General features: G+C 36.4%; 1 protein-coding gene across 1 annotated transcript in view; it reads right to left on the bottom strand.

Moving 5' to 3' along the window:
• Positions 1-315: 315 nt before the first annotated feature.
• LOC128983655 (probable ATP-dependent RNA helicase DDX56) overlaps positions 316-20,252 on the bottom strand; it is a 139,225-nt gene continuing 119,288 nt past the window's right edge. The window contains exons 10-11 of the mRNA XM_054403029.1: positions 12,388-12,591; positions 316-521 (exon numbers count right to left, since the gene is read on the bottom strand). Coding sequence (XP_054259004.1) covers positions 453-521; positions 12,388-12,591 — 273 coding nt within the window. The 3' untranslated portion in view covers positions 316-452. The remainder of the gene's footprint in view (positions 522-12,387; positions 12,592-20,252) is intronic.

Here is a 20,252-nt window from a genome sequence, read left to right as displayed (position 1 = left end):
AAATAACATATGCTATGATTCTTTGTTTTGTTTACATTCACGCCATCATTTCGTAACCATCATGGCATGGCAACCCAAAAGGCCAAAGTTAAAATTTCAAAAATTTTAGTTACTTTTAAACTATATAGGTATTATCAAAAATTGAAATTGTTTTTGTATAAACGTTAAAACAACATGTTTATAAGTTTAATAAAATATGCAAAGCCGTTATTGAGTGTAAGTGTTAGAAAGTTTGCTTTGAAGTTGATCCCAAAGAGCTTTGCTTCGCTTCGCTTTTTTAAAGATGAAAATCGAGGTTTTAAAGTATTGAACAAATTTATCAAATATTTACAGTGGTTTAATTCAAAATGCCAAGCAAAATATACAGATGCACTAGAATATGAAATGACTTCTGTATTCAGTAATGATTAATTAATAGTGTGATCCATTCCAAAGGAATTCCTTTTCAAATGTTATTTCTTTCTTGCACTGTCTTTGAATCCATCAAACTCCATACTTCTTAATGGGTTTTTCTGCCGGGCCTAGATGAACCAAAAACAAGTTACATTATTTATTAGTACTACTGTTTTATTAAAGCAGTGTCATGAAAATGAATTGGAATATAGACATTACGCTATAAAATACCCCAGGAATGAATATGATTATAGATACTCTATGTGTTACCTTACAAAATATTCTCATTCTCATTGCCTTACTTCCATCAGCTGGCAAATTAAATAATAACTAGTGGCTTGTAGGGACATAAGTCCCTAAAAAGATCAAATGGAAAAGAAATGATTGTAATATTTAAACAAACTCAGAATCAAACTATCTATGTGTCAGGATAGATATCCCAGTACAACATATCTTTTGTGTAAAAAAAAAAACAGTTTGTTGTTTGGCTTTGTTTGCTTTTGTTTATGTTATTTTCAATAAATAATTTGAATGATTCCAGAGGTTTAAATGCTAAAGGCAGCAAACATGTTTATGAATAAATATTGGTTTATTAAGGTAGCTTTGGTTTTTGTTAATGCTGATAAAAAGGCTTCCCCGATTGAAATACAGTATTGGAAATTGTCTTCGTCAAATAAGAAAGGTCAAAAAGTTGTGTGTTGAGATGAACTTAGTTCTAGTTCAAAACCGCTAAATTACAAACCCTACCCTACCCAGTTATTATTTCTAAGTCTATGCTCATTTTGTAAAGGTTTAACAAAATAACAAAATTAGTCTTAACACATTCGCTGCTGAGCACTAGATGCCGGGACGGCGCCAGTTGCTGAACTAACGCTCGGCCGCTGCGTGACATTGCCACCGATACACTGAATTACAATAAAAACAACAGTAGTTATACTGGATGGCAATGTTCTGCAATAAAACTGGCTTTGGATATAGTACTAAGTGATTCTGATAGATAGCAGCACTACCCAGGTTACAGTCGTTAAAGTAGTGTCGCTATCTAGCAGGAAAGAGGTAAAACAAAGCCCTGTTCCAAACGACCCTGGTGGTGATTTGGGAAACTATATTTTTTATTGTCAGAAAAGTACGTCCCCACGAGCTGCAAAGAAATATAGAACGCTTGTGACGTGCTAGCTTATCCATAGCAACGTTAAACAACAATGAACGGTGACGTTCTGGAACGTTCTTAGCTCCTGGCGCCGTGGCCCGGCTGACGTTCCGGAACGTCCGTAGCAGCGAACGTGTTAAGTAAAGGCCCCATTGACAGAACTTAACCCTACATTTGTTTCTGATCAACATTTAAAAAACCACTATTAGCCTAGTAAAAGTATATGTGGTAGTAGGCCTAATCCTCCTAAAGTGCGATTGATCTACATATTCTACCAAAAAGGGCCTGATCAACGTCTAATTACTAACTATTTTGCAACTGGTTAGGGTTCCATTACCCAGTTATCGAAACTAATCACGACATAAATATTTATGGTTAGTTTAAAGAAACGGAAATTACCTCTATGTTCTACTGTTATATATAGGTGCTCCCTTTGCTACCATGCATGCTAGGCTTTATTATTTGAACCTTTTTTGCTTGGAACAACAAAGTACTTAAGTACTTAATGAACAAATACCTGTACGAACCTACTTCATCTTTATTCCCAAATTGTTTTCTTAGAGTAACCGTTGAGGTTATTCCACTTCATACAAAATATTGATTAAACACTACAATAAATCTCAAATATAAATGTTAGTAAATTTACAAAAAAGTGTCGAATAAATCTTTAACATACGTATGAAATCAATATGAAATATATCAAATATGAAATCAAAACAAAGAAGATCTTCATTTAATCTTGAATCGTTTCTTTAATTTTGAAAACAATTTATTTCAACTTTGACATAACTAAGAAGTCTTGATTATTATGGGTAACGTTATCCCTTTATATAGTTGGTTTTATATAGTATACATTACATCGTAGAATTGACTGGAAAATGAGTAATCCAAATGTAATATTGCTTACTTGCTTAATATGATAAATCACGATCAGCTGTATTGAAGTAAACAAAAATCAGCAGTAAATGCCTTCTAATGCTATTCTTATGGAGAACATTTTACGTTATATCTAATTTTGAGTTAGATTTTGGGAATTTTACTATTTTTCCCGCCGTCACGGGATCGAGACCTTTAATTTGAGCCCTCTCCCGTCATTCTACGACTTCCCAGTCGCCCACAATTTTGACGCAAAGAATCAGCTTACGTAATTAATATATAGATGGATTAAAGTTTTGAAAATTGAATGAACTGTTAATCAAAACTGCAGATACAGTTGCTTCCTAAAGCCTCACCTTTTAACTACTTCAGTCTGGAGGCTACCCCAGCCTATTAAACAACAAACGTTATCAGAAATCTGACACATACATTCTCCCATTAGCTTGTCAACAACCTTTATCTTGGGTAAGCGGTGGGAGTTTACCTGTGACATTTATAGAGAAAATCACAAAAGTTGAAATAACTTTTGAAGTGTAATTTTTACAGCAATGGTGAGTTGCACTTTATTGTTTAGAATTATAAAGAACACTAGGCCACATTAGGTTGTCCATAATAATTGTTATAAATTCTTTAAAAAAATCATTATTTCTATTTCTTCTACTTGGTGTTTCCATAGTTTGCAAATCGGCTCTTTCAATGATTGCTCAAGAAATTAATGCAGCACAGTGTTAATTCAGATTTCTTTTTAGCATATCAAACTGTCCAGGCTTTTTATTTTTTTTTTTATTGTAATATTTACGCAAACCCAAATTTAAATAAATAGTAAATAAATATTTCATTTCAACCAAGTCAGTAATGTTTGTAGCACATGTTTCCAATTGCAACTAAAGTATTAACAGCAATTAAATTATCCAGCTCATCATAACCTAAGCAGCCTGCCAAAGCTTTAATAAAAACAGTATTTTTATAAATCAGACCACCATCTACTGACCTAAGCAGCTTGCCAAAGCTTTAATAAAAAACAGTATTTTTATCAATCAGACCACTATCTACCGAAACAGTTTCCTAAAATGCCCTCAAAATATCCCTGTGGCATATGTGAAATTGGTGTCAAATTCTCTGGAATAAAATGCAATGGGCCATGCCAAAGATGGTAGGTACCACGCAGGATGTCAGAGCATTCCAGAAAAAAATTGAAAAAATGGACTTCTGATGAAATTGGAATATGGCAATGGCAATGTAAAAAATTTAAAGCAGACAATCTCAGCCCCTGTCCACTTAGCCAGCCAATTGGAAACAATTTAATAGGCAGTTTAGACACCTCCAACTGCTCCATTAAAGAGCTTGAAAGCAGCATCATCAAAAGTAATCTCTTAGAAGATCCAATCAACGAAGAGCACAAACTGCAGATGGCTGCCAGAATAGGGTCAGCCTTGCTAGAAGAAAACAATTTCCTGAAGGAAAATAAGTTTAAGTTAGAAACCAGGCTAACAATAATGGAAGATAAATTGGAGGAAATGGAAACCAACGAGAGAAAGACAAAATTGAAGCTTTACTACAGCAGTGTGCTGAAGCACAGGACCAGCTTAACAAAGAGAAGCAAATCCGTCAAGAAACGCAAGCTATCTTTGAAGAGCATGACCTTAAACTAAGCCAACTTTTTGACAACAACCTAAAAACAATAGCCGAACAAGAGAAAACCATTCTTACCTTGAAAAAGAAAATTAAAGGTCACGAAGCAGCAAATAAGACTTACCAGAACTCCAGTACACAAACCACCCCCCCAATATATGATAGTTCAACAAAAGTAGCTGGTTTAGCTCTTCTTTTGATTGATCTGGCAGAAATAAAAATTAAGCTCAACCAGATGGAGGTGATGTTCAAAGCTTTGGAAACTAATTTGAGCATGGAAAACAAACCCACTCCAAAATGTATCACTGTGACGCAGAATAGCCCATTAATTAAAAGTGGTAAAAGCACTGGAACAAAACAGAGCGTGTTCAGTGTCTCCCTTCAAGCATCCAAATACCGCAAAAACACTTCTCATGTGGAATACACTTACACAAAAGATAAGAAACACAAACAAAATGAAGACAAAGTATTACACCCACTCCATGGCCAAAATTCCAAAAACAACATCAAAGAGTCAGCTACACCAACTCAAGGAGAAAGTCATGTACATCCAGGTACTTGCCCAACTGTAGGAGTGACTATGCTGCCAAAGGCAATCTTCAGTAAACAACCCCAACCACTGCCCACAGACTAGAAGAAGGGGAAACCATTGAAGAATTGTTCAATAACTTTTTCAAGAATGTCAACAAAAATACAGAAGACAACAAAGTTCCTACAAGCCCCCTGTCCCATGCACTACAGAAAACTTCTGTCTTCACCAAGTCACAAATGTCTTCACCAGAACAAAGCCCAAACATTATAAAAGTCCAGCCAGAAATCCATAGGTATCTAGATGGAACTGAACCAGAGCCACCTTCACCTAGAAACCAAAGACTACCAACTCTCACTCTGGAAAGAAACATAAATTTTACGGATAAAGACCTAGACTCTATAGATACTATAGACACTCTCGAGGCAAACATGCCCTCTAACATGAGTTCCGCTCAAAGAACAAACCTATGTAGGTCAGACGCTATGATCCCTTTTTTAGGAACAGGACATCGAAAATGGAGGAGAAACAAGCACACACCAGTCATCCAAAACACACGAATTTTCTGGAACTCCACTCTGCCGAAAACCGATTAACCCCAACCTCAATATCCCACAACCACTCAACTTCTATCAACATTATACCACAACAGGATAACAACGTACATAACCAGTCCATTTCTGTAACAAAACCTAAGACAAAGGAACAGGCCACAAACTGCTCAAAAGGCGACAAAATTAAAGCTGGTGGAAAAAATTCCAAAATAACTCTAATGCATCAAAACATAAGGGGGTTGATCAATAAAGTTTATAGATTAAGCCACACACTATCAACCATTCTGCCTACCATATTGATTCTTACTGAACACGGATTAAACTCTGAAGCCCTGGCCAACACAAGACTCCCAGGATACAGCCTGGTAGCAGAATACAGCCGTGAATACCATAGATTGGGAGGTGTTGCCAGCTATATAAAAGAGAACTCACTAACAACTGCCAACCCTGTCAATCTAGCTGAGTACTGCAACGAACTCACCACTGAAGCTGCCATGATTAATATAAAAGTTGATAAAAAAACAGCTGAACATCCTTGGTGTCTACCGGTCACCAAACGCCCCTATAGGACCTGCCCTACATACTATTGGCAACATTCTAGATGCAACACAAACCCAATCAAAATCATTGATCATAATGGGAGATATAAATATTGACAGACTGAAAGATAATGCAGGAAATAGACTATTAATTGAGGAAATATCCACTTATAACATCAGAAGACTTCCCCTCCCAGCAACCAGAATCACAAAAACTAGTGCCACTTCCATTGACTTTATCTGCACAAACATCTCAGACTCAAACATCCTCTTCACCGTATTCGAAGCTGGCCTATCTGATCACACTGGACAAACATGCACTGTTAACACCCTCAATGAAAAACCACTAAAGCCAGTGGCAAGCTTAAAACGAAACTTTTGCACTCAGAATCTCAACACACTAAAACAAACCTTAGAAGGGGAACAATGGGGCAATGTAAAAAATGCTCAGGATGCTGATGATAACTACAAGCTTTTCTATGAAACAGTGAGGAGGGCCCTGGACCACTCATGCCCCATTAAAAAGACAAGACCCAGAACAAAAACAAAACCTAGCGCATACCGTGACGAACAGGCAAGTCACTTAAAGGAGATCTATCTGAACTCCCTGAAAGCATTTCAGATCTCAGGGTCTATTGCTGATAAAGCCATCATGACTGCTAGAAAAAAGACTATGACCTAAAATTGAGAAATCTTCAACAAAAAGCTATATCCAACCATATTGCTCGATCACAAAATAAATCCAAAGCCTTGTGGAATGTCGTAAACTCTGAGCGTAAAACCAATCACTGGAACACAAATTTCAACTAAAAATAGACGGACAGCTGGAAGAAAATCCTAAAACTATAGCAAACCATCTCAACCTCTACTTCTCTCAGATTGGCGAAAAAACCCTAACCACAAATCAACAGTCAAATCACTCACCATGCATAGATACAAACCCACGTCAATTTCAGTTTCAACCCGTAACTATCAGAGATGTAAAAGACGCCATAGCAACCTTAAAACCCAAGCTATCGTGTGGAATTGACGAGATCCCAGCTAAAGCTGTAAAACACTGTGCAAATCAACTTGTGATTCCGTTAGCAACTATCATCAATAAATCTTTTTCGCTAAGCCAGTTCCCATCCTTGCTGAAGATCTCAAAAATATACCCTAAACACAAAAAAGGCTCTGCTACAGATGTTGAAAACTACCGCTCTATTTCACTCATATCCGTATTCTTTAAAGTAATTGAAAAAATTGTTTTAACCCAATTAATGGCTTTTTTGCAGAAGAAAAACTCATCAGCCAAAACCAACATGGATTCATTAAGGGAAGGTCCACATCAAGTGCAGTTACAAATATTGTTGAGTTCATCGACCAACTAGAAGAACGCAAACATGCCTCAGCAGTAATGCTTGACTACAGCAAGGCATTTGATTGTCTGGCCCACAAGCTAATCACAAAAAAACTAGCATCCCTTGGAATTAAAGGCAGGGCGAATGCATGGTTTGCTAACTACCTTCACGGACGAACGCAGGTTGTCGAAACTCAAGAATTGTCCAATGGAATGAAGAAAACATACATATCAGAGCCACAGCCGGTCAAGAGAGGAGTACCACATGGGTCTGTGCTTGGCCCTGTCTTATATGTTATATTTACAAATGACTTCCCTAGCATGATCAAGGAAAACAGTACGTCTGAATGTATCATGTACGCAGACGATACTACTATCCTCTTACACAACAACAGTGCAGAACAACTGAAGACAGACTCTCTCACCACACTCACCAGAGCAAAAATCTACTGCAAACAAAATGATCTGGCCCTCAACCATACAAAAACTGAAAAAATGAATTAAATTCAGCCGTAAAGCAGAGAAATAGCTGACCTAACAGATGTGAAAACTGTACAAAATTTCAAATTATTAGGAATAACACTAGATACTGGCCTTACTTGGAACAATCACATCGATGATCTTTGTAAGAAACTCAGCACTGGTGTATACGTGGTGAGAAGAATTAGATGGATTGGTGATTTATTATCAGCAAAAACAGCGTACCATGCTTTAATGGAGTCGCATATACAATATGGTCTTGTTGTCTGAGGCGGGACTACTGAAAGCAATCTTAACAGAGTATTGAAGCTGCAGAAAAAAGCCATACGTATACTTGCCAACCTTCAACCCTCAGGCAGCTGCAGGGAAGCTTTCAGATCGCTTGGTATTCTAACTGTTGTAAATCTTTACATCAAAGCAGTAGTCCTTCTGGTGAGTGAGTCTGATCTGCCAAAAAGTGCAAATTTTCACGCTTACTACACCAGGTGAGGAAACGACTTCTGTCTGCCAGTACATCATACCACGCAGTACGCCAGAAAACCATCCTACACTGGCCGCAAAGTCCACAATAGCCTACCACCATCACTGAAGTCACTGAAGGGAAAACCGCTGAAAACACAACTTCACAAGTGGGTGATAGACAGACCTGCCTACTCCTTGAAGGAATTCTTTGAATCCGATCTGAATCATTAACTTGCAATAAATTTTTCATAATATTGTTAAGCAAAAAAAAAATAAATAAATTTAAAAAAATAAATTAAAAAAAAAAAAAACTCTTCTAGCCTACTAGTTTTAAGTTATATTATTGTATTTTTATTGACGTCATTGTATTATTCTTAATGAAACTACAAAATAAAGAATGATTTGATTTGATTTGATAATGTAAACAAACAAAATAAATATGTCCTTCATAAGGATAACATGGGAACTTTAAAAGCCACTGTGGCAGAGCCCAAGGATGTTTTTTTTTATTTTATTTAAGGTCAGTTTGCAAATCTAGACATCTAGACGAACATTTTGGTATATAATATGAGGGATTAAATCTTAAAACAAAAAAGCCTTATTGTTCACAAAGTTTCATGTAGCGTATTAATAATACAGAATAGATACTATTTTGTCATAGTGCAGCAAAAAATTCATTTTTAATATGTAAGTTACGAGTCTTCTGAAGTAGCTCTTTTTCTTCCTTATTAATAAAAAGCATTATTGTAGAGAGTAAAAATAAACAGCTGTATCGGCAAAATTGAAAACAATTTGGAAGTACAGTAGAGTCAAAAATCCGAAGCAATTGGGACCGTAGGTAGTTCAGATTACAGATTTTTTCGGATTTTCAAACATAGCCTAGAAATGCCTAATAGACACATTAATAGGCCTAGGCCCTACACTATTAAAAATACAGTTCTAGGATACAGTGAATGAAATAAAAATAATAATTTTTGTACTTAGGTATTTTTGTTATATAACTGTAATTCGTTTCTTGAAAAAAAAAAATTGTAGACCTTAATACGTTGGAAATGAACAAAACACAGACTGGCTCGGGGCGTTCACTCAAATGAGTGGAAATCCCTGCCAGGCGCCGACTGTTTGGACCGTGAAATTGTAAAACATCTGTTGTCTCTGTGCTAATTCAATATTTTAAAACCCTCAGGAGCGGTTTGGATTTTTGGCTCTCAACTGTATTTTTAATAGGTTATCTTTACATGAAAATTGAATATTAATTTAATATTAATCTTTAATTGAATATTAGAATATCAAACATTTAACTGACTTTCTTTAGCTATAAAATTTATACGTAAGTTTTAATAAAAATACATTTTACATTTAAAGCTCTTTGCAAACCATTGTATGAAGAGTTGTTACTTTGGTATTGTGTTAAATTTGCAGTCAATTTAACCCTCTTTCAAATGATACCAGTTTTAATATCTTTCAAGCATGGGTTTGGATTATAACGTTAATTTAACAGTGAAAAGTCCTGTTATTTGAAAAAAAATCACAAACTACGCCATAACAGCTAAACGGTAAAGGTCAGACCAGGGTTTATCAACATTTACATTTTTTGGTTCCTTTTGATGAGTAGAATAAGCTGTTAAAATTAATGCATTCAGTAGTGACTCACCCTGTATAAAGCTTATATAAATAATAAGATTTCTAAGGATCGACCATATATTTATTAAAGGGTATTGTGATAATAAATATTAATGACAAAGAGGCTAAAATGCAACTGGTTCGAGGGCCATGAATACTCCTGCCTAATGAGACCCTAACACAACAACGAGAACTGATTAGATGAAATCGTGTGGGATGTTTAAAAAAATCCCTAGTTATATGAACAAATGCATTAATATTAGGGGTCTTTACTGAATTTGGAGGAGGACTAGGGCGAATTTACGTTGGTGGCATCACACTGTTCAATGTTTACGTTTCAATTCTCACTAGACATTTCCGCTGTTCAAGAAAGAATGATTAACAAAGCTAATGGCTCTTGCAGCACTGAACTCATGCAAATTTGACTCAACATTTGGTTGATATTAATCCATACGCGTAAGTTTTCAGCATGATGACCTCCGTCCTGCAAAATAATCCTACTAAACAGCAAAAAGAACTTAGAATGCATATAGCCAAAGATCAAGCTCAAGACCAACGTCGATACAACGACGCAACTTCTAACGACGTTGCTATAATATTCTATATTTATTATTCACCTAGTAGAATATTAAAGGGTCAAGTGTAAATACAATGAGCACTCTTTCCTCCACCTTGGCCTTGCTACATCGACCAAATAAAAAGATCTGGTTCAAGATTAAAGACCATACTTGTGGCAAAACATTGCGGCGACACAAATGCACGAGTGGCCGCTTCACTCCATAGTCCAATTTGGATCAGACCTGAACTACTCTTTAATCTTTAATAGATTTAGGGGATCTCACTGTGACCAAGTGTGTATGATCAGTGCACATTGGCGACGCTAGCGTGACGTGGTGCCGGATTTCAGATGTTTATACATGCACTCTATGTGAAATCAACCCAAATGAGATCCGATTGTTTTCGGCAAAAAGTGGATATTTGCGTGATCCTGATGAGCTCAGGAGGCCCAGACACATTTGTAAAGCACACAGACATCACTTCAAAAACCACTTTTTTGAGGCCAGGAGGACCCAAAACGGATATATCCACTCACAACTCAGAATCAAAAAATGTTGACAAAAACAATACTTTCTCCATATATTATGGTATAGGGGGAGAAAGTAAAAACAGGGTTTGTACTAAATTTGGAAAATAAAATTCCCTGACTTATCAAGGTTTTCCAGACTGATAAACATTTTCCAGGTATACCGCAAGTCGATATCGACAAATCAAAATCAAGAAATATCAGAAAAAATGTAAATATTTAACTTATTTAATCACTCCCAAATATAAAACTTGTTTCAAACTATATACATATTGATTCCTCCCCCATATTGATAACTGACTATCGATATAAAAATATGCATCAGTGCTTATGTCGCTCTTTTTGCCATTAGTTAAAAACCCTGTTAAAAATATGTTTAGAGCAAAATGTAGCATATCTGTAAAAAGGTAGTCTTTCAGGAGAAATTCCAGACATTGTTCATAACTCCCTGACTTATCCAGGTTTTCCCTGATTGTTCCAACAATGAAAAATATTAAAATGGCAACAATCCTAAAACACTCTCGGGTACATAGACTGTTTCTTAAGTCTACTGAGTTTTTAAATACTTTTTTGTCATAAAGCAGGAAAACAACCGTTTTACCAGCATTGCGGGTGTAAAGTATCTCTTTTATTCCCTAGGGAGTAAAAAACTATTTTTAGTCCCTAGGGAGTTAAAGTCAACTGTTGTACATCCAGTTTTGTAAACATCAATTGTAAGCAATCACATGTATCAAAATTATGTATTGATTGGTTGTATTCTTGTCAATAGTTCGTAATACTTTCATACTGCAAGTAGATCTAATAGTAAATCTGAGGGCTGTTTTGATGTGCCTTTGATGTACTGTATTGGCTAGAACTTGTTGGTGTCAACTAAAGAACTAAAGGTTTCACTCAGCTAAAAGCACAGTGTGCTTTTTGTAATTTTCCTTGGTTAAAAATGTTAAAATACAGTCTACTCTTGGTAATTCAAACATTGGATTGATCAAAATTTTTGATAATTCATAATCAAATTTTAGTCCATAAATAATCTCTTGACAATTCAAATTTAGTTCATAAAGTAGTATAGTTGATGATTTTGTATTCAATATATTTTTGTTAAACAGAGTTTCTTGTAGGAAACCACATTTGTATGAAATGTAAATGTGTTTGTACTGTGTACATCACACCACGCCAAGTCTGTGACGTCATATCAGGTGATTTTAATTAAATTGGCTGCCAAGACCACGCTATACCCGTGTATCTAACCACTCCGTCAGTCTGTCCTAGTCCAGCAACAGTTGCACTTCTATCTCGGTCCGTGCAGCCCATGATATTAACTAATTATGCAGTTTCTATTTTCACTAGTCCCGTTTCCTGTCAAGTTAAGACGTCGTCACAGTGGCGACGTTACAGTTTTTGGGCCTACCATGCATTTTGATACACTCCTAGACAGTTGTTTGGTCCACAACCACGCTCCTCATTTATCCAATGTGAAACTTAGATCTTTTCTGCCAAACACAACGTGAAATATGCAAGAGCTTCTAGACCAAGACATCAAACAAAGTTACAAGAATAATCTTTCAGCTAAAAAAAATTGACTCTTTGCAATTCAAATGTTTTCTTTTTCTTGCAATAAATCAAACATCCTAAAAGTTTAAGTTTATATGCTTGACCCTCCATTTAGAACTATCAAGAGTCCTCAGGATTTGTTTTCAGCTAATACATAAGGATGATGGGAGTATGTTACCTTGTACTTCCTGCGGCTGTAAGAGCCACTGTGTCTGGCGCTGGTGCTGGTGTGTGCCGAGACAGTGCGAGGGATAAGTCTCTTCAGTGAGGGAGGCACCAAGTAGTCAGGAACATGAGCCAGATGTCTCTGAACCTTGACTGTGTGCAGGGCTCTGTCGTGCCGCAGAGCCTTAAAGTCACGTGAGTTTTCCTCAAAAAAACCCTACAAGCAAAATTCACTTCAATAAATATTTTAATTTTTCAACTTACTGTTATTGAGCTATGCATTTTTAGAACTAAAGAAACTGGATACTGCAGTTTGTCAGTAAATTAATTGTCACTAATTATTTTTTTTTTTACTTTTTGATGTGAAACATGGTCAGGTTCCAAAAATAATTATAATTTTTTTTTATACCAATTTTTTTCACTGGGTTTGGCTGCCCAGTAAGTAAACAGCCAAACTCCAGAAAATAGTTTTAGGTAAACATTAATCCATTGGCGCCGACATACGAGCATTACTCGTACAGCCGCTGCAGGCCCAACGGCTGACTTACGAGTGCCGCTCGTGTCACCACTACGCAGCGCTACTAGTTATTTTATTATTTTTGTTTTCTCCCTTTTTGTTTCTTTTTACTTTTACAATGTTTATAAATTACTTGTTTCGCGTATTTCAGTTACTAATTTATTTTTGCAAATAACAAACAAGGTTGTGTTGCCATGGAAACCAGATAACACCCAAAATCAGCTGCAGCAGCGGCAGCTCCAAAGGGCAGGCCCAAAATTTTGGTAGATATTTCAAAATTATAAATAAATAAATAAAATTAATTTTATGTACCGGTAGGCCTAAATAAAGGAAAAGCATTCAAACTAGTTATTTGCATTTAAAATTTAAAATTATCCTCTTTTTGCAGAGAAGCCCTTCAAACCTCTCGTTCCCAATCAAACTCTTTCTTGATCTTGATACTTGTCATGCCTACCCAAAAAATTATTTCTGGAGGCGCCCCTGAACTGTGGTAAGGTAAAACAAACAATATTTTTTTCTATGTTATCTATACCAAAGCCCTTACTGACTCACTCATCACTAATTCTCCTACTTCCCATTTACCTAGGAGGCTAAAATTTGGTACACTGGTTCTTTAGGTATTATATAGGAAAACAAAGTATGTATTTTTTATTCTGATCTGACTTTTGGGCTCCGCCCCAGTGGCCCTGGAATTTCCTATGTGTCCTTATGAGTATTCACATTTAAAAGGATTCAATTAAACAAGTTGGTTCTATGATGTTCAATAGCATTATAAAGGTACAAGGTTTACCAACAGACTGCAGCAGGGACAACAGCTAATTTACACCATCAATAAAAAGAAACCTTATATACAGTTTGGCTTTAATATGTTCAGCCGTTATTGAGTTATCTGATTACATAGTTTGCATAAGTTCCGGTCTCAAAGAGCTTCCCTCGCTCCGCTCAATTAACAAATAAAGCTTGAAAACAAAATAATTTGTATGTAATGATAACCTCTCTAAACTACTTCCAACTTGTTTTCAATTTTGCTAATGCAACTAAGCAGCTGTTTAGTAAGTGATTCAATCATTTCGTCCATTACGATCGTGTTACAGTACATTATACCATCTATATGTCGAGCGATCAACAACAATAGGCTAAAACCTTACCTAATAAATCAATCGATAAATAATTTTGATCAATACGATTGTCAAAATCGAAATTTTTACAACTGTTTACAACAGCTGATTTTTACTCCCTAAGTTCTTTTCACTTTCAGTAAGTGACCTGGATCCAAAGATAACAGGCTTCCCATTTTGGGACAAGGAACAACCAAGAAAATAGTTACTTGCATCTGCTTGAATAGTTATTGGAGAGTCAAAATCAAAGGGACTAAGTAAAGCAGCCGCTGTAATAGTTTCCTTCAGTTTGTCCAAATGACAACTGTGTTCGGGGGTCCACTGAAAAACTACATTCTTTTTCAACAATTCTTGAAAGAATGAGCAGAGCTCTGCTAAGTTAGGAACGAAAGGCCTAAGGTAATTCACAGTGCCTAATATTCGTTGAAGTTCTGTCTTATTCTTAGGTATTTCCAGTTAATTAATAGCTCTGATTAATACTCTGATTCTTTCACAGTCAGGTTTAACACCATTACAACCAAATTCTTGTCCTAAAAATCACACGTTTTCAACAAAGTATTGAATTTTATCCTTATTCAATTGAATTTGGTTTTTCCTTGCCACATTGATAACTTCAAGTACAACTTTGTACAACTCTTCTTTTGTTTCTGCTGCACACAGTATATCGTCAAAGTACAACCCCCTTAACGTCAATGAAAAACTTTGATGTTGTTTCATGAAAGTACTCTGGAAGAACTGAGAGACCAAATGGTGCTTGTAAATAACGATAAGTGCCAAACGGAGTGTTAAATGTACACAGTTTTGAAGACTCTGGATCCAAGGGAACCTGATGGCACCCATCCTTCAAATCAAACACACAGAAGTATTTTTTCTTTGCCAACTTAGTGGTAATTTCATCAAGAGTTGGGATTGAAACATAGTCTCGAATCAAACTTTTATTCAACTCTCAAGTCTCCTGTTTTATGTTTTTCCACTATAACAAGGTTGTGTACCCATTCCCCAGATTCACATTTCTCAATTATGTTTCTTGATACCAAAGAATCCAGCTTCTGCTTAAGACAATCCATTAATTTGTTAGGTATTCTATGGGCAGGTGAACTTCTTGGAACAGCCCCTTCCTTGAGTTTCAGTGTCAGTACTTCAGGAAAACAACCCTGATTTACAAATACATCTTTATTCTCTTCAACTAGCGTTTGTACGTCGGGTATTTTGCTTACTGCATCAATAGATATTCTCTTGATGAGGCCCATTGCAATAGATGAATTAAGTCATATTATTGGTGTCGCCTTTTCAGAATCAACCACAATAAATGTGATGTTCTACAATTTAGAAGCCACTGTAACTGGTAGACTTCCCCCACTGTGTTTATTTTGAACCCACAAAATGCTTCAAGCTTGGTTGTTGATGGAAATTTGCAAAAAAAAATGCATGGAATGAAATCTTCTTTGTACAACTAAATCTAGACTTCTACTGGACCGATTTAGATAATTAATGGGTCATTGGAAAGCCCAACTCATGTAGGTTTGCAAATAATTACGAAAGTGTGATTTTATTTAATCTTAGTGGTAAAAAAGTAAAAATAACAAAAATACATTATTAAAAACTGCTTTTTTTCAAGTTTCTGTTTTCAAGTTTCTATTTGTAGCCAGCTTTTGGATACCTTTATTAAGCATTTTCAAGAAATGCATAGTCGTTATTTGTAGTAAATTTCATTCCCTTTCAGAATATAAAATCCACTATGGTCAATTTCCCCTTCATTTAAAAGTTATTGGCAATAAGCTAAGTGATCTCCAAATTTATAGTGGTGAGAAAATACTGAATTAGATATATTTTTGTTAAACTTTGTACAACTAAATCTAGACTTCTACCGGACCGATTTTGTTACTTAATGTCGTTGGAAAGCCTAATTGGTGTAGATTTGTAAATAATTATGAAACTTTGATTTTATTACATATTTGAGGTGAAACAATAAAAATAAACAATATTACGTTTAAAACACCTTTTTTTCAAGTTTATATTTCCAAGTTTATATTGTAGCCAACTTTAGCCTCCCTTTATTGAGTATTTTCCAGAAATAATAGTAATTTGTAGGAAATTTTATTCTCTATCAGAATATCACCTTCCACTTTGGTCGATTTCCTCGCCATTTCAAAGTTATTTGCAAAAACGTTAAGCAACCTCCCAATTTATAGTGGTGAGGAAATAGTGAATTAAGTATGTTGTTGTTAAACTTTGTACAGTTAAATCTACAGTTCTACTGAACCATTTAATTAATTAATAGGTCATTGGAAAGCCTATTTCATGTAGATTTGCAAATAATTATGAAAGTTTGGTTTTTTCAAGATTTACTAGGTGAAACCCGTCAAAGTCTGACAGTTGCTGTTGAGGTTGCAAGCAAGACTGTTTGACTATAATTTCGATGATAAATAACTCAATTTTTTTAAAAGTTTGGGTTTGTGATTTAGCAGTGTGCTTTAGGTACGTCCAATCTTAATAATCAATAATTCAAATAGAAGCTGACATTTCACTGAAGGTTCTTAGGTCAAAACAAATACAACAACGTAATTAGAATTGAGTATCTAAAACTAAATTCCATATCCAAGATATAATTAAGTTTATGTTTTCTGATTGAGCGATACAGTATATCTTTAACTTAGCTGATTAAAACTATCAGTATCTCAAGTGAAAGCCTTTGAAGTATTTTAAGACCACATATAAAACAACTTAAAATAAAATTTGAGTTACGTATCATTGATTGCAGATAAGTACTAAAACGATTATAATTATTGTTGATTCGTGATTCAGCAGTGTGCTTTAGGTAGGATCATTAAGATCGGAATCTTAATAATCAATAGCTCAAGTGAAAGCTGGTATTTCACTAAAGGTTTTTAGACCAAAACATATAGGGTAATGTAATTAGAACTGCTGGAATACATCTTTGATTAAAGTAAAAAATCAAACAAATCAAATTTATACTTTTTCGTTAAGTAATACATTAGATAAATTAATAATGATGCTTGATGACAAATATATGCTTGCATAACTTTATTTTAAGACCAAAATTATGAAAATCGGTCAGGTAGAAGATAACCCAACTCGGAAAAGAAGAACCAATAATTTTTATAGATGGCAATAATTGGTTCACCAGTATGCATAATCTAAACATACGAAACATGTGTTAATAATTTAACAGCTTATTGTTATATTGTTATTTCATTGAGCGGAGCGAGCGAAGCTCTTATACGTCGACTTTTATGCATTTCGTAATACGCAAACTCCTCCTAAACGGCTGAATCAATCGTTTTCAAATTTTGGATGGTGATAAAGACCATATCGGTGAGTGCCAACATCTATATAGCGTTAAAAATAACTCTCAGGAATCCGCCCCACTGGGTCTCAAAGTTTCAATGTAATCCTTATGGAAGCAGTATTTGACACATAAACAAAGACATATGATCAGCTGTTGACTTTTGAATGCAGTAGATAAAGAAATAGCTGATAGCATTATTCCACAGATATTAGAACAGAAACGGTATGAAACATAAATATAATCAAATGACGACACTAGCTTGAGGTCCGTGACGTAGGAAGTGCTAAAGGAAGTACTAAAGGTGAGCAGTCTGGAGTGTGGAAACTGTTTATGACGATTAGATTTAGGTATCTGCATACCAAAAACTATAAGGGAAGGGAGGAAAACGGGTCCGCGACGTAGGAAGTGATGAAGGAAGTAGTCAATGCGAGCTGTCCGGAGTGTGGGATCTGCTTATGACCATTATATTAAGGTATTTATTTGCAATCCTATGATGCTATGGGAAGAAAGGAAAACAGGTCCGTGACGTAGGAAGTGGTGAATGAAATAGTAAAGACGAGCAGTCCGGAGTGTGGGAACTGTTTATGACGATTAGATTAAGGTATCTGCAATCATCAAATGCTATGGGAAGGGAGGGAAACAGGTCCGCGACGTAGGAAGTGGTGAAGGAAGTAGTCAAGTCGAGCTGTCCGGAGTGTGGGAACTGTTTATGACGATTAGATTAAGGTATTTGCAATCCTATGATGCTATGGGAAGGGAGGAAAACAGGTCCGTGACGTAGGAAGTGGTGAAGGAAGTAGTAAATGCGAGCAGTCCGGAGTGTGGTAACTGTTTATGACCATTAGATTAAGGTATTTGCAATCCTATGATGCTATGGGAAGGGAGGAAAACAGGTCCGTGACGTAGGAAGTGGTGAAGGAAGTAGTAAAGACGAACAGTCTGGAGCGTGGGAACTGTTTATGACGATTAGATAAAGGTATCTGCAATCATAAAATTCTATGGGAAGGATAAGGATAACGGGTCCGCGACGTAGGAAGTGATGAAGGAAGTAGTCAAGTCGAGGTGTCCGGAGTGTGGGAACTGTTTATGACGATTAGATCAAGGTATCTGCAATCCTAAAATGCTATGGGAAGGGAGGTAAACAGGTCCGTGACGTAGGAAGTGGTGAAGAAAGTAGTAGAGGCGAACAGTCTGGAGTGTGGGAACTGTTCATGACGATTAGATTAAGATATCAACAAACATAAAATGCTATGGGAAGGGAGGAAAACGGGTCCGCGACGTAGGAATAATGAAGGAAGTAGTCAAGGCGAGCTGCCCGGAGTGTGGGAACTGTTTATGATGATTAGATTAAGGTATCTGCAATCATAAAATGCTATGGAAAGGGAGGGAAACAGGTCCGTGGCGTAGGAAGTGGTGAAGGAAGTAGTAAATTCGAGTAGTCTGGAATGTGGTATCTGTTCATGACGTTTAGATTAAGGTATCGACAAACATAAAATGCTATGGGAAGGGAGGAAAACGGGTCCGCGACGTAGGAAGTGATGAAGGAAGTAGTCAAGGCGAGCTTTCCGGAGTGTGGGAACTGTTTTTGACGATTAGATTAAGGTATCTGCAATCATAAAATGCTATTGAAAGGGAGGGAAACAGGTCCGTGGCGTAGGAAGTGGCGATGGAAGTAGTAAAAGCGAGCAGTCCGGAGTGTTGGAACTGTTTATGACGATTAGATTAATGTATCTGCAATCATAAAATGCTATGGGAAGGGAGGTAAACAGGTCTGTGACGTAGGAAGTGGTGAAGGAAGTAGTAAATGCGAGCAGTCCGGAGTGTAGGAACTGTTTATGACGATTAAATTAAGGTATCTGCAATCATAAAATGCTATGGGAAGGGAGGAAAACGGGTCCGCGTCTTAGGAAGTGATGAAGGAATTATCCAAGGCAAGCTGTCCGGAGTGTGGGAACTGTTTATGACGATTAGATCAAGGAATCTGCAATCCTAATATGCTATGGGAAGGGAGGTAAACAGGTCCGTGAAATAGGAAGTGGTAAAGGAAGTAGTAAATGCAAGCAGTCTGGAGTGTGGGAACTGTTTATGACGATTAGATTATGGGATCTGCAATCCTAAAATGCTATGGGAAGGGGAGAAAAGGTCCGAGACGTATGAAGTGGTGAAGGAAGTAATCAAGGTGAGCTGTCCGGAGAGTGGGATCTGTTTATGACGATTAGATTAAGGTATCTACAATCTTAAAATTCTATGGGAAGAGAGAGAAACATGTCCGCGACGTAAGAAGAGGTGAAGGAAGTAGTAAGGTGAGCAGTGTGGAGTGTGGGAACTGGAAACCGTTTGTAGCGGTTATATTAATGTATCTGCAATGCTGAAATGCTATGAGAAGGGATGGAAGCATCCCCACGACATAGAAAATGGTGAAAGAAGTAGTAAAGGCTAGCAGTGCGGAGTGTGTGGAATGTTTGTGGCAATTATATTAATTTATCTAAAATACTAAATTGCTATGGAAAGTGATGAAAACAGGTCCACGACGTAGGAAATGGCTTAGAAAGTAGTAAAGTATGAGCATAGTGTGAAAACCGTCTATGGCAGTTAGATTGATGTATCTTTAATCCAAAAATGCTATGAGAAGGGAAGGAAACAAGTCTATGACGTAGGAAATGGTGAAGGAAGTAGTAAGGCTTGCAGTGTAGAGTGTGGGAACTGTCTTTGGCAATTACATTAATGTATCTGCAATCCTAAAATGCTATGGGAAGAGAGGGAAATAGGTCCACGAGGTAGGGGGTGGTGAAGGAAGTAGTAAAGGTGAGCGTGTTGAGTGTGGGAATGGATTAATGTATCTGCAATGCTAAAACACTATGGGAAGAGACTGTGGACTGTAGGTTGAAATAATTACGAAGCACGAATCGATACATATTTCGATACATGCAATC

This window comes from Macrosteles quadrilineatus, unplaced genomic scaffold, assembly GCF_028750875.1.
Source record: "Macrosteles quadrilineatus isolate MER2022 unplaced genomic scaffold, UCM_ALF_1.0 Scaffold_1__1_contigs__length_201487025, whole genome shotgun sequence".
Classification (NCBI taxonomy): domain Eukaryota; kingdom Metazoa; phylum Arthropoda; class Insecta; order Hemiptera; family Cicadellidae; genus Macrosteles; species Macrosteles quadrilineatus.
Note: the sequence above shows the minus strand (reverse complement) of the source record. Positions and strands in the feature narration are given on the sequence as shown.